We start from the raw sequence: 21,844 nt of genomic DNA on the forward strand, positions 1-21,844 counted from the left end.
TGGAAAGATTCCTCCGAGAGACCTCTCACCGTTCCTAAATTACAACTGTCTATCTTTTTGCTCCACGCAGAGCGCCTCCCCATATGAGCTAATGTCGTACCCGTTCTCTTCCAAATACGCCTTGAACCTGGCGTCCTCGGTTTCCAGCTCTCGCGACATATCCGGGATCAGGAACCACGCTATCAACGCACCAACCATACAGAAAGCCGACCCTATCAGGAAGACGGCTTGTTGACCTTTTTCGGTGGTTGAGAACGAGTCCTGAATGGGCGTAAATACTTCAGTCCCGATTGATGCACCCGCCTTTCCAACTGCGGCGGCCAGACCAAGGAAGTGACCACGAAGAGGGGTGGGGAATGACTCTGCGGCGCACAGAAAGGTCGACACACCGGGGCCCATCTCACCCAGGGCGTTGAAAATGCCGTACATAACAACGAACAACGGGAATACTGACTGTATCGGGCGAAGAGCGCCGCCCAGAATGAAGCCCCATATACCCCAGAGCACGAAGCCGAGAGTCATGTTCTGCTTTCTTCCAATTTTATCCATCAGGAGCCCTCCCAGTAGGCAGCCTGGGAGATAGAAGCAATTAACAACCGTCTGGTGGACCATATCAGCATCTTCATATCATAACATCCGGCTGCTTAGTTCACGTACACCGTACCCAATATTTTCCACGGTTGTATTGTTTGGGCTAAGTTGAGAGATGATGGTAGAAGTGAAGAGTCCAAATGGATACGTGACAAAGTCGTAGCAGAACCAAGCGAGAGCTAATATATCAGGACGGCTTTTGCAATTATAGGAACAAAACTTACAGGTTCCCAGTATCGGTTTCCAATACCTCCGAAGGACTAGCCAGTATGGATACCGCGACTTTATAGCGTGCTTGCGATATTGCTTCGAGTTGATCATGCGAATCCGAAAGAAACACATGAAAACCGGGATCTGTCACAGTTTTCAATATATCACTTCGTGCTGAGGGTTCTTAGAGCATACCACAAAACCAAGCCCAAAACAGACTCTCCAAACACCACCCTTGACATCCTGGTGGAAGCATGCGAGAACAATGAGGGCTACTATACCGGCCGCCACGAAACCCTAATCAAATACATTTAGTGATGTGGGTCCCAGTCCTAGGAGCATTAAGGTACGCACCATATCCACAGCAAAGTCTGTGGTCGACGCGACCAGAAATCCTCTCTTCTTCCGGAGGCTGGCGGTCTCATCAGCCGCTTCAGTTGCACTGGTTGCGCAGACAGGATACTCGCCACCAGCGCCGAACCCAGCGATACCGCGAGCTACAATCATCATCCAAAACATCCTAATCACAGAGTCAAAACTTCTAGTCAATACTTCGTTCAATTGAAGCGAGTCTCACCCCAAATCCGAGGTACCGTGTGCTGCAGCAGACAAGATGATACCAAGCACCAAGAACAAGGTAGTAGCCACCACTCCTGTCCGTCTTCCCACTCGGTCAATCAAAGCACCGAAGAAGAGCATACCAAAGATCTCTCCAATTAGGAAAGAGTTTGATAGTCTGGTTTTGATGCTTGAGGACATGGTATTTTTATACCTAATGCCAATGACAGCGTTAATAGATAGCCCTAAGCTATGGGGCTCCTGATGGGGACAAACAAGACAGAAAATAGAGGCTCCATGTAGCCGACTTTGCGAATACTGAGTTTAGTGAAGTTCCTTACGCAATCTGGGCATGACATGCTAAGCACAGGCTTCGCTAAAGGTGTACTCACTGATCTGAGCATTATATCCATCACTGAAGAGTCCCAGTCCCGAGACGACAACATTCAGAACACCTGATGAGGCCCCTAACTCACCATTCTCGATAGCATTGGTGTCATCTTGCTTGATTATCTCGACCTGATGGCTATGCTTCAAGGTGTTTTCAACCCGTTCGGTCGCGGAGCAATTGGTTACTATAGCCATGATAAAAGATGCCAATGTGTCGACTGTAGAGGTGTTTTTATCGGGCAAAAGGAATGACTGCGACTTCGTGGGCTATAGTCTGTCCTTAACTTGTCCGTTGCATCCTCACTACATCTACTTCAGTGCAGCTAATAGTTCTTTTGGGAACACTGGACTCCTCGAGAACGTGCCATGCTATCCAATGGCAGCCGGCATGGCTCGCACGAGATACATAGTGTTGCATCGCTGCTGGCAGACGAACCCACCTTTCGTACAGCAGGCGGAGAGTTTTCGGCGAGGTCTATCTAATGTAACAGAAAGGACAAACTATACCCAGTCTAGACAGGGCCCTGGCGGGGATCTCCGCCTCGCTTAGGCAGGAAGGCCCGTAGTCCGGCGGGGCTTATCAGAACGGCCCGCGCCCTATGATAGCGCCTCGTCCCGGGCACATGGGCGTTTTATCGCATCCTGAGTGGTTCTATGCCTCGAGATACCTTCAAGGGTCAGCCTGTCTCGTGCCTGGACTCTGCGCAACCCCTCGCTGATACTTCTGCCTCGTGCTCCGACATTCCCCGCTCTGGAACACGGACCTCGCACCGGCCCGGCATAGTGACATATGAAGGTCGGCAGCTGGAAGTAACGTTCACGAGCAAGGGGGGCTCGCATTAGAGGATTTATGAGTGCGATGGCCCCAATCTCGGTCGGGAAAAAGGACATGTGCTCTCTGCAGGTTGAACCGAAGTATTAGTCCGACAATAGCAAGACTGGCATCATGGATAACAGCTATTACGCGCTGACAGAGGATCAACTCCAGTTCTACGAGGAGAAGGGATACTTGCTCATCCAGGGCTTCTTCAATCCTCCTGAGACCAAGGTCCTACAACAGTGGACTCAGGAAGTACACGATCTCCCAAGGACTCCAGATGCAACTTATATGCCCTATGAGGTGAGACCCAAGTGTCACCTTTTCTTAGCAACCGGCTAGCGAACTTATCCCGGCTGCAGGAAGTCAATGCCGAAGGCAAAAGGGTCCTCTGCCGCACAGAAAACTATGCCAATTCTCATGCTGGCTTCGACAGTTTTCTGCGTGGTGAACGCATCTTAAGCGTTCTCCGTCAGCTAGCTACAGAGGACATGATCCTATTCAAAGAGAAGATCAACTACAAACTCGCTGGTAGTGGTAAGGAAAAAACATCTGCTGCACTAGACAGAAAAGCAGCTAATACGACGCAGGTGGCTTCTCTCCTCACATCGACGCCAATGCATACACCCATGTCAAAAAAATTAAGCACCTGACGGTGCTTGCTGCTGTTGACGAGATGACCTCAGAGAATGGTGGACTTGACGTGGTCAACGGCAGTCACCTTATGGAGGTACCGCTTGGAGAGGACCGCTGCATTGAGCCTGGCTGGGTCAAGAGCCAAACATGGACACCTTGCAATCTACAACCGGGTATGTTTGTTCTGAAAACTGTTGGTCAAAAATTAACCATCAGTTTACTCAGGTGACATTCTCGTTTTTGGCTCCTATCTTGCCCACAAGAGTGGCGCCAACACCAGCTCCAAGGACCGACGCGCAATCTACGCCACATACAACCGTCTGGCTGAGGGCGACCTGCACGATCAGTACTATGAGGACCGCCGCAAGCTGTGGCCTGCCACGCACATGCGTAAAGAGGGGGAGACGTATGAGGAGGGCAGAATGCGGTATGGCTACGGCTCCCCGATGCTGACGGTCGAGGGTCAACAGCCGGTACTTGCGTAGCGTAAATTTAGGGTGCAATTTTCATGAATGCATAGCTTGCTAAGAACGGGCGAATAAGACATTTGGAAGGAAGGAGTCGATAGTCTGGCGTTCTACATCTTAATTCTATACCACGAAGTAGTAAATTATGTAGATCAAACGATTGTCCACAACATAGCAATATCTATCATCAAAAGTTCACGCAGCCAAGGATCCAAATTCAATTATTCCAAGACAGAAGATGATATTCATAATCCAATTCAGCATTAACGTAATCGAGGCTAATAGAAGCGACAGCACGTGGGTTCATGAAACCAGCAGAAAATCGCACCTATAAAACCCCTCTTTCTCCCTGGTCACTCGTCCCACATCCATATCATTTCCCTCCCTCCAGAGCATACTATCTACCACCTCCACACATCTCCCCCCGGCCCAATTCTTCATAATGGCCCTCCAAACCCCCCTCGAAAAAGCCACGTACCTCGTGACCTCCCTCGAAGAATACGGACAAGGCGACTACATCGGCGAATCCATCAGCCAGCTCGAACACTGTCTACAAGCCGCGCACCAAGCCCGGAAATCAGGTACGAGAGCCGCTCAACCACTTGAATGCCGAATAATCACCATAAGAAACGAACAAAATAGACTGACAAAATAAACTCCTTCCAGGCGCATCCCCCGAACTAATTCTCGCCGCCCTCCTCCACGACATCGGCCAAATTATCCCCCTCTCATCCACGAAGGAAGTCCGGATGAACCTGAAATCCAATAACGATAATAAATGCACCGAGAATGTCGGTCGAATGGGCCACGAGACTATCGGAGCGGAATACCTTCGTTCACTGGGCTTCAGTGAGAAGGTGTGTCGGTTAGTTGAGAGTCATGTTCCTGCGAAGCGGTACATTACCCCCCTCCCCTTGGCTCCCACAACTACTATATGTAGATCGTATACTGATAAGAAGACAAATGAGTGTGTGGTAGATACCTCACCGCCACAGACAAAGCATACTACGAGACATTATCATCCGCATCGAAGAAATCACTCGAGTTTCAAGGCGGGCCGTTCAAGGGAGCAGAGTTAGAAGCCTTCGAGACGGATCCGTTGCGCGATGAGATGGTCAAGTTGAGGCTTTGGGATGATGCGGCGAAGGTGCAGGGGATTGAGGAGAGTACGCCGAGGGCGGGGGAGTATCGGGATTTGATTCGGGTGCATTTGGAGGGGGTTTGTTAGGGTAATTGCTCAAGTGTTTGATGATTTATAGTATGGAAGGATTGTTAGGGTTAGATTGAAAGGTACAGTGTATAATTTCGATGACGACAGTGACAAATAGCTGGAAGGGGTGTCTATTTTGTAGACAAAGTTATAGTTCTCAACTTCTGAGAAGCGTGGCTCTATCCTAAAGTAGGAGTAGCATGCAAACATACAAGCTTCAACCCCTCGACACAAGTCAATAACCAAGCCGTACGAGATAAACAGCCTTTCCAATTTATTCATTGATGCGTACAGTGAGAAAATATAATTCTAGTTATTGGACCCATTCCTTAAACAACGCTCTATCGCAAAAAGAGAAGCAACTTGCAGGACGGAAGGTATACTAAGCGGAAGAAAAAAAAAAGATGCATTGTCGGGGAGTCGAACCCCGGCCACTCGCTTGGAAGGCGAGTATCATAACCGTTAGACTAACAATGCTAGTTGTTATGAATGATGTCTATTCTATATTCATATCCCATAGTTGCAAAATGTGCATTCAATTGTCAATATCCTATGAAATGGAATAGCAAATACCACACACTCAGTACTACTATATTCGACAGATGCCAGTCAAAAAAGTAGAATATCGCTTTTTCCAAGGCTTGATTTGTTTAGTGCCGTCAGGGACCACGATGCTGGAACCGAGCGGTTCCTCTCTTAGGTCGGACGGCCGTGGTAGAGGGTAGTAGCTGCTGTATACTGCTTTAGGTGGCATAGCTTCGCAGTCGAAGAAATGCAATTGGTTGCTTTCTAACAGAGATAGTGCGATGCGGATGATTTGCTTGCCAAATCAAGTGGTTCGTTACATCGCTCGATACGAGGGTGGTAGTGAGGGCCGATCGATAAACTACTACCTGCGTGGACATACGAGCATTCTGCGAGAAGCTTCACTGCTACAATGGCCGAGATTGAGGAAGTATTTACGGAGCAGCCATTCCACAAAGACAGGTCATAACGAATCGGTCATATCGACGTAGATCATATACGTACAGAGAAACGCGTTTGATCGATAACAGCCACTCGACACACTATAAACATCATGTGCCAGTCAAAGACTTGGTGTATTCCAGACAAACTTCTAGATATCATTTGACCATCGACAGTGTAACCAGACGCCATAAACACGCACACCCAGACCCATGGATTTTGCACCAGAACCCAACACCCACAACCGCACCGAAGAATTGCCAAAAAAAGAAGGTGTAAAGTCAAAGCGCAGGTAGCAAAGAAGAGAAAATACGCGGGACTATGCACATATTATACCCCGGCAGCAACAATAGGCAAAAAGTAGAAATGAAGAAAAGGATATCTGAAAAGGCTCAAGAGCGCGGAGAAGAAAAGAAGTATACCTGCGCCGGTGAGGCGTTTATTTCACCCGCGTGGGACTTCCAGCACTGCCAACGCGGCCGCTAGCCTTCCGAACCTTCGTCTCACTCCTCGTGTCTGTTGCACGCCTGGGGCTCGTCCGAACCTTTGTTACTGCGATCGCTCCACTGCCACTCTTGGTGCTGACAGGAGTCTTCGGTGCTGCATACGCGGCAGCATCGCCCCAATTCTCTCGATCATCGTCATTCAGGGTGTAGCTAGCAGTTACCGTAGCAGAGTAACTAACGGACCGCTGACTGGGAGATGCGACAGGGGATCTGGAGGAACGCTTCGCCAACAAACGCAATTGAATCTCCTCTTCACTCTCGCTGCTGTCGTTGCTAAGACGGTGGTGTCTGTTGCTGGTCTGTTCGGAATTCTTGTTGCCATCCTTGTCGACAACCAAGCTTCCAGATGTGGTACGGGCATAGGGGTGATGGCGGGAGTCTTTTCTGTGTGACTTGCGAGGCTGTCCAGGAGTGGGTGCGGGGAGGTACTCTTCCGCCGGGGCCCCAGCTCCTTCGTTGTGGTCGATCTCGCCAAGAGCAGCACGCTTAGAATGGCCGTTGTTCGGCGGCGTAGCGACAGGTCCATTGGCCCGCTGTCTGGTAGATGGCCGTCCAGGGGTGATGGGAGCAGCCTGCATCTGAGCCAGCTTCTCCTTCATCGAGTCCTCGTACCACCACTCGCGGAAAGAGCCCTGGTTGAGGTGTAGCCAGTGCTGTTGAGGACCGACTACCATGCCTGGTCGCATGAATCTCATGAAAGCAATGATCTCGTTGGCAGTGAATCCGTATCTGTAGATGAGGTATGCGCCGATTAAGCATCCAGTCCGTCCCAGACCGGCCTTGCAGTGAACAGCAATGCCCTTCTTCTTAGAGATCGTTTCGTGTGCCATTTTGATGAAGCGACGCACAAGTGGCAGGGGAGGGCAGGTTCCGTCTTCAAAGATCATATCCACATGGGTGATGCCCAGAGCCGTGAAGTAGGAGGGAGAGTACAACTCGGAGTTCAGTCTCACAACAAGGCCGATGTTACGGGATGAAAAGTGCGCCAGAACGTTTTTGAAAGGAAGAGGTAGCTTTGAAGAAAGGACTTCAGAGACGGTGGATGGAAGCGCTGCGAACTCGGGCGTGTTTTGAGGGATTGGCGCAATCGGTTGATGTTGCGGCGAGGCGAAAGCGAGGAACTGCGGGGTGATCCAGTTAAAATCACCCATGTCAACACGCTCAAACTTTTCGTATCTAACAAAGATGTCAGTAGAGTCAATAAGAGCCAATTGCTATAATACATACTCTTCCAGACTAAAGTCCCTGAGGCTGCAGAGCGACTGCTCCTTAGCTTTCCACACACCATAGACGACATCCTGGATGTTTAGAATGAAATCTGCCTGACTATAGCCTGCGTCACGGAATGGCATGTACGGGGGATCGGCTTGCGCAATTGGTGCCAGGGCGAGGTGCGGGGGCCAGGCCTGGATCAGGACCATGTAGCAGGCAACCAGACAAGCAGCATTAGCACGGCTTCGTGCATCCGTCTTAGAGTAGAACACCACTGCACGATCACGGTTTTCAGGCTCCCCAAGAATCTCGTGGAACTGGACCGCGAACCGATACAAGTGACCGATGTGTAGAGGGCCGAAATCGGCATGGAATGAGTTGTACAACAAGACATCATCTACTGTGAAATAGACGGGACTGCGCTTCTTGCTAGGAGTGCTAGGCTGAGCCCTCGCAGAGCGCTTGGACGGTGATCTCGGCTGCTCCAGGGGATAAGGAAATGGGGTTCGTGCATCGGGAGGGTTATCGTAGGAGGCGAGGTAGAGACGATCTGTTTTGCCCGAACATTTAGCAAGCTGCACATAAACACTTCCACTGACGATGTAGTTTCCAGCTGTTGCTAATCCAACATGCTCATCGGCGATGGCAGGAAGCTAACGAACCTTGAATATATTCAATCACTTGCCCATAACCACTGTTGGTAGCCATCTTGACTTGGGCGATGCGACAATCAAAACAATAGTCGCTAATGGGGGCAACGTGTAGTCCGAGGAATGAGGGAAGGAAATACTTGACAAGATGAACCTGTCAAGAGATGCAATGCTGCAATTGAAAGGAGTCGAGGAGCTCTGTCGATTGATAGAAAAGTAAACAAAATAACAGTTCTGGACTAAAGGCTCATGATCTGATCTGTTGGCGCTCCTAAACAAAAGGTGATGCAAATAAAACACGGGTGCCGATAGGGTAAGGATAGCACGAGGAAGTCCAGGGAAGGAGGAGGAAGATATACACGAGCCCGGACAGGGAGCGGTAGAGGCTGGAGACCGACAGTGCGGAGCGTGAGGGGAAGAGAGAGGAGAGGAAGTGAGGGAAAAGTTGGCCGCACGAGAAGAAGATAGGCTCGAGGCCGATGAGTCTGCTTTGGGGGGCAACTGCGATGCACGCTCAGTGGCTGCTGTTATGTTGTGATTCCCCTGATCCGGCCTAGCGGCCGCCGTTGACAGGACAACGTCTGGTGCCTCAGGCTGCCGTAGCTCCGGGTGATGTCCCTGACCGTCACGAGACTGTCATCTTAGTCAGCTTCTGCTGCCTCTCCACAGGCAAACCGATCAAACAAACGGTCCGCCACACCCATCCTCACCAGCCACAAACATTTGCACCCCTAACCATGTGACAGCCCGTGACCATTGTTTGTTTTGCGGCCATTGTTGTTGGTATCAGGATGGTTGTCGCATCAACTTGGTCCCCTCATCAGTACGAAGGTCTCACCGTCCGGATTGTTTCTTCAGCCAGCCCTCACTTAAACTTTTCTCTGTCATTCCTGCTGTGTTCATTGCTGCAATTCTGACCAGGATTTACTTCACCTGTCTGAAGCTAGTCGTGTCGACATATATATATAGTGGACCACATATGTCTTCAACATTACGCCACGATGGTACTAACAGACGAAAACTTCAGACAATCGCGCAGCACTAATATAAGTGATTCTGATAATGGGCTAGAAATATGAATACAGCAACTACTAAGTAGAGCTGCGCAAAATTAGGGACAACAAACTGCAGACAATTCTGCTTGCTCGTTTAATTGCAAAGGCTGCAGTTCCCGCTGACCCTTTTGAGTTCAGGTTACCTGTTGATCCTTCCACACCAACGCCTCACTTGGCTCAGTCTACTGTTACCTACCCCTACCACTACACATATACTCCTCCCATTTCAGCAGCACAGCGCAGAGGGAAAAAGTCACTGGTGTGGACTTCGTCATCCGGAATCTCCTAGCCTCTGACGTCACCCATCGTGCACCTGAAAGCCAAGCCGTCCTGTACCTGACTAGTAACTATCTAACAGGACTAATGGAGTACTTCATCCACCAGGACATACGATTACTACTGGAAAAACTTTGCTTGGTAATGGATGAAGGCCCTTCCGACCGTGGTCAGGTACCGGAGGTGCTTGCCGATGATACTTTCGTTTGAATCTCGGCCGATGACGGGGTCATTGAGCTAGCGCGAACACGAATGATGTATGGCATGGGCAGTCTCAAAAATGATATTTAGTGGGGATGCTATACTCGGTTAGCGTATGGGTGGTTAGCAAGCCGATTGCGGTTGGAATCTGCGCCTTATCGTTATGCTGATCGCTCTGCCCAACAACGGTTCTCGAAATGTAGTGGGTGGATCGGATCGACAGGGATGGAGGTACCTGGCAACCTGGCAAGCAGACAGCGGCTGGCTTTTCTGCGAACCTAAATCACCTGCACACCATCACCTTGCCATTGCTGGTATTGAACTCGTCGCGCCGCTGTGTTCAAACTCCCTGTTGCTTAATTACACACACACAAAAAAAAAGGACTACGCGATTAATAGTAATCTGCTCATTGAGTTGCTCCTATCGAACGCTTCCCTTCGACTGGGACCAGGATTTTGATTACTTCGCCGAGCTAACAGCTGACTATAAGCCTTTGAAACTTCTGGGTCAATGATCACCATGCCGAACAGAACAGGAATATACAGGATAAGGTTCCGCGGGGTTTCTGGGCGAGCCCCACGCTGCCCACGGAGGTTTAATGAGGTACAGATATTAACCTCCGCAGTACTGCCAATGCAACAGTCTTGACCATCATCGGCAATCGCATTCAAAGTGGAGCACCATTTAAGATTTCACTATTGAATCCCTATCCCACGGTAAGAGAAAGGGACAGAGGTCAATTCATACCCGCCCACCTCAAGCACTATCGATTCTTGTCTGAAATTTGGTTATGGCATACTACATCGTGAGAGACAAATAATCACCAACACTTTTCAGCACCATAATATGCGCCAACGAACGGGTATTGTTTGCATCATCAAAACTGCATGAATGAGTATGGTTCTATATGCGATGTAAACCCATATGGTCAGAGCAGGCTGGCATCAACTTTGCCTGCTATGTTCTTGATAGCTTGCGGGCTTGGATTAAGCTCATCGGTTGAATGGCGTTCTACCATCCCATCTGAAACGACGGAGTGGTGTCATTGGATCTCGATGTCGATCCTCATTCATGCGAACTCCTAAGGTGCCCGAATCGATGGATATGGAAGTCAGCTTCATTGCCAACTTCCCCTGAATCAAAGCCCAGCACGAAATCTCTTCCAGTGTCGTCTATTTAATGGAGTGTCCTCCCAGTTGCTGTCCTTTCTCTTCCCAAGCACTTCGCTCACTGTCAGTCGTTCTCTAAATCCCCAAACCCTCATTCGCTCCTTTATAGCAACTACAATACACTCACTATCTTTCTTTATCTTATTCCTCCAACCAACAATACATCACAATGAAGTTCACTGGAATTGCTGCTCTTGCCCTCGCTGGCAGTGTCTCTGCTGCCGCTATCCCGGTTGTGGATACTACCGTCCAGTCCACTCTTAGCCAGCTGACCGGCGTTCTCGGAAAAGTCGACAATGTTGTCGGTGGCCTTGTTGGCTGCGCTACCACCGACCTCACTGATCTGAAAGACGGTATGCTATCTACGGCCGTGAAAGTTTGCTAGGGAGACCCACTAAGATTAGATATGTAGAACTTTCCACCATCGAAGGCAAGCTGACCCAGCTGCTCCCTTCCAACAAGCGTGACCTTACCGGCACTGTCGGTGGCGTTGCTACGCCTGTGGTCGGAATCGCTGGTGATGCCGCTGGCACCGTTAAGGGTGTTGCTGGCGGTGCTGTTAACACTGTTGGAAACGTTGTTGGTGGAGCCGTCAACACTGTCGAAGGTGTTGCTTCTCCTGTTGTCAAGACCGTTGGTGGTGTTGCTTCTCCTGTTGTCAAGACAGTTGGTGGTGCTGTCGACTCTGTCGCCTCCCCTGCTGTCAACGCGGCTGGCGGAGCCGTCGGCACTGTCAAGGGAGCAGCCAGCGGTGTTGTCTCTGGTGGTATGTACAATAACCCAGATCCATGTCCAGTAGCTAAGATTATACCAGCTGTCAACCTGAAGCGCGACATCACTGACCTTTCTGGTCTTTCTGAGACCCTTGTCGCCAAGATCCAGAGCGGTAAGTGAAATCCTGAGTATGAGTGGTAAAGTAAGCTTACTGACTCTTCCAAGGTGACCTGACCGCCGGCGCTCTTGAGAAGGTCCTGGACCTCCTCAGCCAGAACGGTAAGTTGATCTAAGAAAATCTCGAAGGAAACATCGCTGACAATGGCCTAGGAGGTCTTGCCAACCTTCAGTCTGTCCTTTCCCTTGTGTAAAGGATGACCAGTCCAAACAGTTTCTGCCTCCTCCCACGACATACACTTCTATATTCAGTGGTGTATCATGGAAACCTTCGACCAGGGAAACCTTAACGAAGTCATGACTTTGTGGGAGAGCGGTTCTGTTGTACATTCGAGCGTATCTTCTCTGTTGGCCGAGGAGAGCAGCCTTGGGGAGACTTCCCCCTGCCGTATATATACTTTGATACCAGAATAATTGTAATGTCTTGAAGCCACACCCATTCTGCTGCCTTGTAGTCGATGAAGGAAAGTAAACAGATGATTATAAATAGCATGGATAAAATTGCTCGATGATAAACCCACTGTTTCTAGTCTTTTCAAATTATATTGGCAATGGCGTAACCTGGCTACACAGAACAAATGTTCAGTACTCAACTAGAAAATGGTGGCTGAAATGCTTTGCAATACTGCTTGCGAGAAATAATAGGCTGGCAGACGTCGCCAGGCCATACATATTATCAGTAACACTCGTTGTAGCCTGAGGCCGCAATGCTTACTCATGCCTTATCGCACATCCCACTCTTTCCCCGCCTCAATATCAATCTTTCTCCCCAGCGTTGCGCTCTTTATTACACGAATTCGAGTTGCTGTTGCATTGAACTCACTTAAACCTCCTAATATCTCAGAAAGCCATACGCATATCACCATGGCCTCCAACGGAACCCCCTCCGAATTCCCCTACACCCTGTAAGAAGAGCCAAACTCCCCTTGGGCATATCACCTCAACACCACTAACCAACAACGAATCCCAACAGAACAATCTCTCTCCCTCTCCCTACCAACCGCCTGGCGTCCGCCGCCCTGCGCACCCTCGAGGTTGACACCGAGCTCTCCCCCTTCGTGAAGCGCAGTTTCGCCCTGACAACGCCGACCAAAGAGCAAACCGCCGACGAAGAGGCCAAAACTGTGCTGGAGACGACCTACTGCGCGACGACGAATCGCATGCTGCGTGTCTCTGTGAATGGCTTTATGGAAAACCTGGCAGTGGTGCTTGGAGTGATGGAAGAATTGGACGTGGATGTTCTAGATGCGGATGATGAGAAATGAATGATGGATCTGTCTTAGTGCAGATGGAGACAGGAAAAGCAAATGCGAGGTTTACTGTGCTATGTCATGCTACACGCTACATGGGACATCTCATGAGGGTTAGATGTGCCCGATTATTGGGTCGATCAAGACTATATCGGTATTTTGCCGCTGGCCATGATCGTTCGGACGGAACACGGATACCGGATGTTCCTCGCGGTGCAGGCAAGCCGCGTCCGGGGGGTTGTGGATGGGAGATGTGCGTACCGTGGATGGGGCAAACCACCAACGTACCTGTGTGCGTGGGCTTGTTCGGCGATGGGGCTTGAATTGTGATTCGAGTCAGGAGTGTGTATAGCTGGTTGGGTAATATGTGGATAGCGTGGAATGTGGTCTGCCGAATTGTACGATGTGAGGGTCTAGAATGAATATATCACTAATGCTGTGTCTTCTCATAATGAAGTCTGGCAAGGGTAACGGATAGATACGAAGATTATACGGTGCCCCAGTCCCGAGAAGAGCCAATGCCACTAAGCTCCAATAGCCGTGCATGATGACCATGCCTTAATTTAAAACCCCAGAACCTACAATATATTGTATCCACCTCGAGTCTCAAGTATTTGGAATTCCTAAATGAACCACCAGTGCACTGATCAGAACACCCAATATCCCCCGATCACTAATCAATCCCATTGTGCATAATAACCCTGCATCCTCAACCAACCACAATCGCCATAAATGCAACCAAACCCAAAGCAGCAAAAGCGCCGGTGGCGCCGTAACGGGAATTTACACGTGCAACAAACCCCAAGCCACTTTTGGGCCCGAAACCGTATCGATCGACCCGCAATCATTCAGGCCATTTTCTGCTAATGATGACATCGATACTGGTTCGGGTTCCGGAATCTCTTGTTCCCGATCCATCTGGTTCCATTTCCCCTCCTCTTTGGGATTTGCGCGCCTGCGACGATTATTGACTGCTGGACCCCCTCTCCTCTTCTCTTCTCTTCTTAGTCGCTGATGCGTTTGTCATCGATCATCCCATTCACTGATTTATCATCCTCAAGGTCGAGACTCACCTCATCAACTACATATCTACTTGCGCATTCCCTGGTACCAGTCCGATTCATTAGAACTACTGCTCTTACTGGTCCATATCACCTTGCGACATCACTGCGATCAAGCCACCGGAACATTTTTCCTCTCCAGCGCATTCACTCTCCACCATCCCTTTCGTCACATTCATCAAGACTACTATCAACCATGTCTTCTGCGACTACCTTCTACGACTTTGAGCCTGTCGACAGTACGTTACTCACCCTCCTTCACTTCCTTCAACCCCACCCCCTAGCTTCATACCCAACTAACCACCCCTCCCCTCTCAACAGAAAAGGGCTCCCCTTTCCCCCTCACCGACCTTAAAGGCAAAGTCGTCCTCGTCGTCAACACCGCCTCCAAGTGCGGCTTCACGCCTCAGTTCCAAGGCCTCGAGAAGCTCTACCAGGACATCAAGTCTAAGCACCCGGAAGACTTCACCATCATCGGATTCCCCTGCAACCAGTTCGGAAGCCAGGACCCCGGAACCGACGACGAAATCCAGTCGTTCTGCCAGATCAACTACGGAGTGACCTTCCCCGTGCTGGGCAAGTTGGACGTGAATGGTGACAAGGCCGCGCCGGTGTGGACATGGATGAAGGAGCAGCAGCCCGGTCTGTTGGGGCTGAAGCGCATCAAGTGGAACTTCGAGAAGTTCCTGATCTCGGCGGATGGAAAGGTTGTGGGTCGCTGGGCTAGTTTGACCAAGCCTGAGTCGTTGGAGGAGCCGATTCTGAAGGAGATTGAGAAGGCGAAGAAGGAGGGCTCGTTGGCTTCGTTGAAGAAGGAGGAGGCGACGGCTTAGGGTGTGATATCATATTTATATTATATTTGTGTTGAGAGGACGGGTGTTTGGTTGGGATGATACCATGCAGCAGTAGCTGCTGCTGCTGTCTTTTATACTATACCGAGTATTATATAATGGCTGTTACGCTACGCTAGGCGACTGGTGTTGCGAAACGAAACTTTTCAACTGCCGTGTTCTGGACAGTGTCGTTATTTCATATCAATTCATATGCTAATTTAATCTCCGTGTTTCAAATCATGCTGCAGCGCTTCCCCTGGGGATCAAATTGCGCAAAGAGAGATCGTAAACCACATCCTCCACCTTCTTGACCTGTACCCCCATATTAGCATCCCATAACTTAGACCCACCTGTGGAAGGTGGAAACTTACACTGTATTTAATCCCATCACTCCTCTTCCGCAGAATATCATTCTTCAGATTCAACAACTGGAATCCCGCAAACAGATCCTTGATGAAATTGCCAATTTGCACCGGCCGGGTATAGTCACCGAGAGTGACCGAGTTGACAGCCAGACGGGCCTGCCATATACTCTATTAGCAAAAGACATTCCAATAACAGGCCAATTTCAGGGGGAGGGGATGACTGACCAACTCCTCAACCATAGAGATCAGCGCAAGCAGATACTCCTCAATAGTGAGATGGAAGGCATCCTGTTCCTTGAGATTCACGGGGACTAAATATTATCATTAGATCCAAGTTGACACTCTGAATTTCTCAAAGGTAGGAAATAGACAGAGGACATACCACCCAGGAACTTCCCAACCTCTTCAATCGTCAGGAACGAAGAGGAGCTGTTCGTCTTGTACTCTTCCAGTCCGCCTAGCCAAGCGCAGAGCTCGATGGATGAGACCTATTGGTCAGCTGATTAGCTCTTATCTGCAACAATCAAACCCCAGTAATAGAAGAGGCACGCACAAGATTCTGTAACTCGCGCGTCCACACCCCATTGTACTTGTAAAACGGGTGCTTGTCCGCCACGGTCTTCAACCGAGATACTTCATCTCTCTGGGCGATGATCTCATTGGTTGCGTCATCGAGGACGGGTTTCACTGTTCGTATTAGCTATATCCCTTGAATGCCCTTCCGATAGATGGAGAAAAGAGTGTTACATACACTGATCAGTGGGTGTAGAATGAGCCCGCGACAGAATAGCCTGGGTAGATCTTCCTATCCAGAACATCAGCCAAGCCATTCCCTTGAATTAAGCATCCCCTCAATGCGATAATTGAGAGAGAACGGAATGAGCAGGTAAATACCCTTCCTAGCCAGCGTCTGCACAATATCATGAAGTTCCTGTACATCTCGTTAGCACAGCGGCACTTTGCTTTCGGGTTTGTTTCTGCGCTTGGCGCGGGCACGGGTCAACTTACATCGCGGACCGCAGCCTCCTCATCAATCTTGGCCTGCAGGTCTTCGAAGATGTTGTGATCGATCATCTTGATTTATTTGTTTTATTATCTGATGTGTTGTGGTGAGTGATACTAAATTGATTGGGATTCGCGTTGCGGGAGAGATGTTGATGAATGTTACGTCAGGGAAACAAAGCTGAAAAGAGAAATTGTGGGGCACGTTTTCTGCCGCTTTGGCTTGGGTTTTATATCACGGCGGATGACTACCAATACTAGAGATGATGGGTGAATGTTTTACTGCAGAAAAGGATTTTAGGTTTACTCACGGGTTCTGAGAATGTTGATGAATTTGATGTTTTTGTATTGTTTCAGTATTTCCCAGGTTACATTAACTGCAATGCCACTACGAAAGCAAGATACACCCCACCATGCAGCTGCTCCTAATTACAAGCAAGAGTCACTAGTGATAGAGAACATCATATTCATCTCAATTCTAACCTAACGAGCCTCTAAGAAAGCCCACACATTCATAAGTCATAGCAAAACCCAAACAGAACCAACCCCACAACAAGCACGACAATCAGTAGCGGTACCTCGTCGAGTAATCTACAGCAGAATTAATGCATCAGCCAAACCATCCAGCCAGTAAAAAGATAATCAGGCAAGAGATAGACTTACCCTTCGGACTAACAACCAGACCACGTCCCTTCTTCGCACCCTTGTAGATGGTCTCAATGATATCGATCATCTCCTGCTTGTCTTCAAGCACCCAGTTCAACTTATTGTTGTTACCCGTGCCAAAATCACACATCATGTGTTTATTCCGGTAGAAGAACATGATGGTCATTGGGTCAAAGAGTTCGTACATCGTGTTGAACTCGGGTACCTCGTCGATGTCGCAGAGGTAGATGACAGCGAAGTCTGGTTGGGCAGTTAGTCACTGAGATTTTCTATTTTTTTTCTTTTTCCCTTTCGAAGACAGTGGTATGGGAAAGAGAAATGGATAAAGAATTTCTTGACGTACTCTTCACTCGTTCGGCGATCTTGAAAAGGACTTCGTCTTGACGCATGCCTACGATTCACTGTATTAGCATCGTCTTCTTGTGATTGAGAGAGATTCGTGATGTCCTACAGTCAACATCGTGATCGCGACCGAATCGGATGACCTATACAGCTCTGATTAGCATCATCTGCTATGCTCCAGGACATTGACTTGGTGATATGTATACGCACCACAAGTCTGTCCTCCTCGGAGAGAATAGCCTGGTCGACGTGCCAGGCCGTACGCAGATGCGGGAGAACGACGGAACCCATGATAATGACTTATAGCCCTTTAACGCTATGTATAGCACTTCTAGTTGGTGTTATCGAGAGGAAATCGTTGGTGTTCTTGCAACTTGCAAGTGATGTAGTTGATAGAGATCACGTGGATGAGGGGGTAGTTACGAAGAAGTTGCTTTGCTTGCTCCTTCTCGAAGTTTCGGATGAGGGTTCTAACCAAATGCTTAACGGACTACAAGACCCAGTAATAAAATGGCTCTATATTCTATAAAGTATCTACTGCATCACTTTCTTCTCCAACCAGTCGGACAAGCCGACCAAATTGATGAAAAAAGGGTTGTTCGCGTCGATCGGGGATAGTGTAAGCCCGATGACACTGTGCAGCAAGACATGCGCAAGCACAGAGGTCTCGCCACGGGGTGCAAAAATAAGATTAATCAATGTTGTGTTCCTTAGAACACTTTCAGAGATTAAACTGAAAAGAACAGATACTACACTTGATCTAAGCCAAAAGGCAAAGAGAGCTGGAGAAGAAAAGAAAAAAATTCTAAAGGACGGGGGGTGCGAGAGGCTTATATAGAATTGTCCAAGTGGCCCGTGCGCAACACACCGGCTAGTGCCGTTGAGGTGGCCAACAAGCGAGAACTGCCTTCATGACTAAGACAGCTATCATTGGTCCAACCATCTACCCAGTCAGATGATAAACAGCTGCCCTAATCAGCGGACTAGAAGCCCTATCCACATACCCAAAACGGATTAGTGACACGCACTTGTCCGACTCGAGCATCTCCATCGACCTTCGACAATTTCTCTCCCCAAGGCGCAGGATATACACCTCTTTGCGACCAGCTAATCCCTCTTTCTATCCCCTCCAAAAAACCCCCTCCCATCCGTTACAATGGCCCCCGTTGCTGTACGTTTCCTTCCTTGAAACCGCTTTGCTGTTCTCCCCGAATGGGTCCATGTCCATGAAGATACTTTCTCTGCGTTGAAAATGCCAGATAAAATCTTTCTCATGGAATAAACCCCGGGGATCCGACATTATGGAACAGTAGGCTAATCATTATTTTTTCTCGGACAATAGGCCCGTGGTCGCAAGGCCCAGAAGGTCACCAAGAAGGTATGTGCTTATCGCAAATCGCAATCGCAGTCGCAAGTAAAAAAAATTTACAGTTACTAATCCATTATTTTTTTATAGTATGTCATCAACGCTTCTCAGCCCGTGAGCGACAAGATCTTCGACCTCTCTGCTTTCGAGAAGTTCCTCCACGACCGCATCAAGGTCGAGGGCCGTGTCGGCAACCTCGGTGACAAGGTCGTCATCTCCCAGGCTGGTGACGGCAAGGTCGAGGTTGTTGCTCACATCCCCTTCTCTGGCCGCTACCTGAAGTACCTGTATGTTCCTCTCACCTCGAAATAGTACCACCAGTGCGACATGTACTAACCTGCACCTTTCAACAGCACCAAGAAGTACCTCAAGAAGCAGCAGCTCCGTGACTGGCTCCGTGTCGTCTCCACCTCCAAGGGTGTCTACGAGCTCCGCTTCTACAACGTCGTTAACGACGAGGGCGAGGAGGATGAGGAGTAAATTACTCCTTCCGGAATGACAACAACCAAAAGAATCCAAAAATGACCGGATGACTAAGTGTGCTCGCGTCAGGGGGTTGCCAATAAATGGGAGCGATATCTGAATTGAGGGTTATCACTTGGATGTCTGGTTTGGGTATAGATGTGTTCTACAAGGAGGGATTCCTATACCGCTTTGGCGATGACTGGTGGTTGGCTCGGAGATGTTTGTTCCTGAAAAGGTGGACGCTCTGCGGCGGCTCTGGCTCGTTATGGCTACCTCTACTCATGACGTTATGAATGGTAGATACACGATTGAATAGAGCAATCTATCACTCGAACCTGATTATGTTTTGTTGTAAATTACGTAGTTGCTTGTTGTACAATTTTGAGTACGTGTAAACTGGGTATCACTAGAAGTAATTAATGGCGTCGATAGCTGTTCCCTCAATCTCCTAACGCCGAGCTGCTCCGCTTTTGGCCCGCTCCTGATCCAAGCCTTCCATGTGCAGCCGCAGCTTCCGCATCGGCGCCTGGTGGAGGCACAAGTTGGTCGTTATGTATGCGCCAGCCTTTAGACTTGAGAACCTTCCATGTCTCCGCTGCCTTGACCCTCACCAGATCGCCCGTGGCGATCGAGTCTTCCTTGGAGTCATGGCCGCTGCTGCCTCCAGTTTGGATGTCTCGATCTAGATGTCTCCGGCATAGAGTCTTCAGACTCATACGGAGAGGTAAGCCCCGGGGATGTGGGTAGAGAAGCACAGTATCGATAATTGTCGGATGAATGATGCGGCATGCATTGAGGTCATTGTCGATCGCATGACCAATGAGTGGCGTATCTGGTTGAAGACATTCGAATAGAAGCGCCCGGGCCGCAGCAGGTGACTCGACAATCTGCAGTGGAGGCGAGTCTGCTTCCCCTTCCTCCAACGGTAAACTCGCTTGAGAGCCAGAGCTGCCATAGGGGATGGCCTTCGTGTAGTGTTCTGGGAAAACACCAGAAAACCTCGAATTCAAGTCCAAGACTTCACCGATGGGTCTAACCAAGACATCCAAGAGTGTCTTGCCTTGAGGCCAGCTAACAGCGGTTAGCCGAATCAGCTCCAATCCCAGGGTTGTGTAACCCATTTCACAGTCGAAGCAGACTGGCGGCAGCCGTCCCTTGCCTGATTGTTCCGGGGTTTTCTGGAACTGGAGTACTGAGGCGAGTCGTTTGGTTTCCGATACCTTGAAGACGTGGGTCTTGCCCTTGGTACAGCCAGCAGAAGTCCCTACTGACTCGTTGCAGCAAGAGAAGTACGCATCTTTGTGCCCCGTAATATGATCGGTCTTCTTTTTGGGCGGATAGAGAGGTTTCCCCGGGTGATATGTGCATTGTCCTCCTGTTGTCAAAGTTCCATCCTCCCGACGGCCAGGGAAGACTTGAAATCTTCCTCCACATCGATCGCACTTTTCCCATCCCTTGGATTCAATAACCCCTTTCCTGGCACCTTCCACTTCAGCGTCTGTCGGAGGCCTAGTAACGTAGCCGTACTGCTCGAGACCCTCCAGACGTGTCACAAGCTTGCCCGCCAATGCTATCTCTTCCTTTGCACTAAGCCCGGTCTCAAGTGGTTTCGGCTTTGACTGCTCTGGCCCGGGCGCAATCTTGTAATACCGCTCATTGAGATGGGCTTTCACGTCATTGGCCCAATCTTCCTTGCTCATTTTCGATAGCTTTACTATGCGGAGCTTGATGACATTGGAGTATATGCTTGGGTTTTCTTTCGCGGTCTTTTCCTCTTCATCCAAGGCCATTGTTATGAGCTCATTTGGGGTAAGGACCAGGTATTTGTCCTGGCTCTCTTTGTCTTTGGCCAACTTGTCATTTAGAGCAGACATACCGGCATGCAGCTTTGTGAGGATAGCCAAACGCACGCCATGGGGGGCAGGTGCTTTCGTTAGCATCCGAGGATTTAGGCTTTCTCGTGGTGCTTGCCTTGGTGGGAGAGATTTTCGAGAGCCGGGGGCGCTTGCTTTTGCTGATGAAGACGTTGGCTTTTTCGGAGGCGTGACTTCCCTGGATAAAGACTGGAGCCTGACATTGGCTTGTCCATTGGTCTGGGTTGGCTTGTTCGATGAAGTTGTTGACACAGGAGCTTGACTGGGAGCTGCTTTAGAAGGCAAAGACGCTGCCTTGTCTTTTAACTTGGCGAGTTTCTCTTCACCCGGAGCTTGTACTTTAAAATTCACGGCTGAGTCGCCAGAAGTAAGTCCCGCCTCGCCTTGGGCTGCCGTTGGTACATCGGTGCTCTGACGGGCTCCTTGAGGGGCTGATTTGGAGGCGACGTCCTTGTGAGAGAAGATGCAGGTCAAGAGCAAGCAATTTTGCCCTTCAGGACAAGGTATGTCCTTGAATAGACCGAGTGGCGCAAACATTGTGATTGTAGAATAGCAAGAGTTGCTCAGTAACGAAACAAAAAGTCAAGTGTAGATGAAGAAAGGAGTATATAGCTGGTATACAAAGATTTCACTCATGCCTTGCGTTGCTTCGCAGCACGTACTAAAGATACAGACGAACTGAAAGAATTGTTTGAAGCTGTGTATTAGCCGCAATGTCAGGTACAGATCCGATACGACTCAGAAAACTGAATAGACTGTTTTATATGAGCTTCGAGCACATCTGTTTCATCCAGAGACTATGCTTGCCATGGGC

The 21,844-nt window shown here is 49.3% G+C and overlaps 11 protein-coding genes and 1 non-coding gene across 12 annotated transcripts; 6 read left to right on the forward strand and 6 right to left on the reverse strand.

Moving 5' to 3' along the window:
• Positions 1-39: 39 nt before the first annotated feature.
• BO79DRAFT_277757 (MFS general substrate transporter) lies at positions 40-2,047 on the reverse strand (the record flags this gene model as incomplete). The annotated part of the gene is made up of 8 exons (XM_025687840.1): positions 1,752-2,047; positions 1,636-1,705; positions 1,379-1,573; positions 1,156-1,321; positions 997-1,098; positions 816-945; positions 658-770; positions 40-600 (listed from the first exon to the last, which is right to left on the reverse strand). Exons 1-8 carry the CDS (start codon positions 1,942-1,944, stop codon positions 40-42), a joined length of 1,530 nt encoding a protein of 509 aa, XP_025534319.1. The 5' UTR covers positions 1,945-2,047.
• A 623-nt stretch (positions 2,048-2,670) lies between these two features.
• BO79DRAFT_204577 (phytanoyl-CoA dioxygenase family protein) lies at positions 2,671-3,687 on the forward strand (the record flags this gene model as incomplete). The annotated part of the gene is made up of 4 exons (XM_025681797.1): positions 2,671-2,869; positions 2,929-3,103; positions 3,157-3,375; positions 3,428-3,687. The coding sequence occupies exons 1-4, from the start codon at positions 2,696-2,698 to the stop codon at positions 3,685-3,687; spliced, it is 828 nt and encodes a 275-aa protein (XP_025534320.1). The 5' UTR covers positions 2,671-2,695.
• A 424-nt stretch (positions 3,688-4,111) lies between these two features.
• On the forward strand, positions 4,112-4,897 carry BO79DRAFT_182856 (HD domain-containing protein; the record flags this gene model as incomplete). Its single annotated transcript, XM_025680249.1, has 3 exons — positions 4,112-4,250; positions 4,336-4,564; positions 4,648-4,897. 3 exons carry the CDS (start codon positions 4,112-4,114, stop codon positions 4,895-4,897), a joined length of 618 nt encoding a protein of 205 aa, XP_025534321.1.
• Positions 4,898-5,284: 387 nt separating this feature from the next.
• On the reverse strand, positions 5,285-5,356 carry BO79DRAFT_t257. The gene has a single exon. It is a non-coding gene; the product is annotated as a tRNA-Gly (tRNA).
• A 575-nt stretch (positions 5,357-5,931) lies between these two features.
• On the reverse strand, positions 5,932-8,612 carry cdcA (phosphoprotein phosphatase CDC14). Its single transcript, XM_025680250.1, has 3 exons — positions 8,226-8,612; positions 7,579-8,113; positions 5,932-7,527 (listed from the first exon to the last, which is right to left on the reverse strand). The coding sequence occupies exons 1-3, from the start codon at positions 8,269-8,271 to the stop codon at positions 6,285-6,287; spliced, it is 1,824 nt and encodes a 607-aa protein (XP_025534322.1). The 5' UTR covers positions 8,272-8,612; the 3' UTR covers positions 5,932-6,284.
• Positions 8,613-11,084: 2,472 nt separating this feature from the next.
• BO79DRAFT_160697 (uncharacterized protein) lies at positions 11,085-12,000 on the forward strand (the record flags this gene model as incomplete). The annotated part of the gene is made up of 5 exons (XM_025678997.1): positions 11,085-11,268; positions 11,328-11,681; positions 11,730-11,801; positions 11,855-11,908; positions 11,960-12,000. The coding sequence occupies 5 exons, from the start codon at positions 11,085-11,087 to the stop codon at positions 11,998-12,000; spliced, it is 705 nt and encodes a 234-aa protein (XP_025534323.1).
• Positions 12,001-12,588: 588 nt separating this feature from the next.
• On the forward strand, positions 12,589-13,466 carry BO79DRAFT_248764 (CTAG/PCC1 family protein). The gene is made up of 2 exons (XM_025685736.1): positions 12,589-12,711; positions 12,780-13,466. The coding sequence occupies exons 1-2, from the start codon at positions 12,671-12,673 to the stop codon at positions 13,069-13,071; spliced, it is 333 nt and encodes a 110-aa protein (XP_025534324.1). The 5' UTR covers positions 12,589-12,670; the 3' UTR covers positions 13,072-13,466.
• A 528-nt stretch (positions 13,467-13,994) lies between these two features.
• BO79DRAFT_204588 (glutathione peroxidase) lies at positions 13,995-15,115 on the forward strand. Its single transcript, XM_025681798.1, has 2 exons — positions 13,995-14,356; positions 14,439-15,115. The coding sequence occupies exons 1-2, from the start codon at positions 14,071-14,073 to the stop codon at positions 14,948-14,950; spliced, it is 798 nt and encodes a 265-aa protein (XP_025534325.1). The 5' UTR covers positions 13,995-14,070; the 3' UTR covers positions 14,951-15,115.
• A 6-nt stretch (positions 15,116-15,121) lies between these two features.
• On the reverse strand, positions 15,122-16,475 carry BO79DRAFT_241121 (translin). The gene is made up of 8 exons (XM_025685087.1): positions 16,324-16,475; positions 16,210-16,246; positions 16,067-16,120; positions 15,869-16,002; positions 15,698-15,803; positions 15,541-15,626; positions 15,322-15,471; positions 15,122-15,262 (listed from the first exon to the last, which is right to left on the reverse strand). Exons 1-8 carry the CDS (start codon positions 16,387-16,389, stop codon positions 15,188-15,190), a joined length of 708 nt encoding a protein of 235 aa, XP_025534326.1. The 5' UTR covers positions 16,390-16,475; the 3' UTR covers positions 15,122-15,187.
• Positions 16,476-16,788: 313 nt separating this feature from the next.
• Positions 16,789-17,785, reverse strand: BO79DRAFT_211859 (DIM1 family thioredoxin-like protein). Its single transcript, XM_025683092.1, has 5 exons — positions 17,536-17,785; positions 17,435-17,468; positions 17,327-17,374; positions 16,981-17,223; positions 16,789-16,908 (listed from the first exon to the last, which is right to left on the reverse strand). Exons 1-5 carry the CDS (start codon positions 17,614-17,616, stop codon positions 16,883-16,885), a joined length of 432 nt encoding a protein of 143 aa, XP_025534327.1. The 5' UTR covers positions 17,617-17,785; the 3' UTR covers positions 16,789-16,882.
• A 601-nt stretch (positions 17,786-18,386) lies between these two features.
• BO79DRAFT_211860 (60S ribosomal protein eL22) lies at positions 18,387-19,495 on the forward strand. Its single transcript, XM_025683093.1, has 4 exons — positions 18,387-18,496; positions 18,668-18,703; positions 18,782-18,978; positions 19,045-19,495. Exons 1-4 carry the CDS (start codon positions 18,482-18,484, stop codon positions 19,169-19,171), a joined length of 375 nt encoding a protein of 124 aa, XP_025534328.1. The 5' UTR covers positions 18,387-18,481; the 3' UTR covers positions 19,172-19,495.
• A 101-nt stretch (positions 19,496-19,596) lies between these two features.
• On the reverse strand, positions 19,597-21,567 carry rex3 (putative RNA exonuclease Rex3; the record flags this gene model as incomplete). The annotated part of the gene is made up of 1 exon (XM_025688963.1): positions 19,597-21,567. The coding sequence occupies one exon, from the start codon at positions 21,565-21,567 to the stop codon at positions 19,597-19,599; it is 1,971 nt and encodes a 656-aa protein (XP_025534329.1).
• Positions 21,568-21,844: the final 277 nt, after the last annotated feature.

This window comes from Aspergillus costaricaensis, assembly GCF_003184835.1.
Source record: "Aspergillus costaricaensis CBS 115574 unplaced genomic scaffold BO79scaffold_54, whole genome shotgun sequence".
In the NCBI taxonomy this organism is placed as follows: domain Eukaryota; kingdom Fungi; phylum Ascomycota; class Eurotiomycetes; order Eurotiales; family Aspergillaceae; genus Aspergillus; species Aspergillus costaricensis.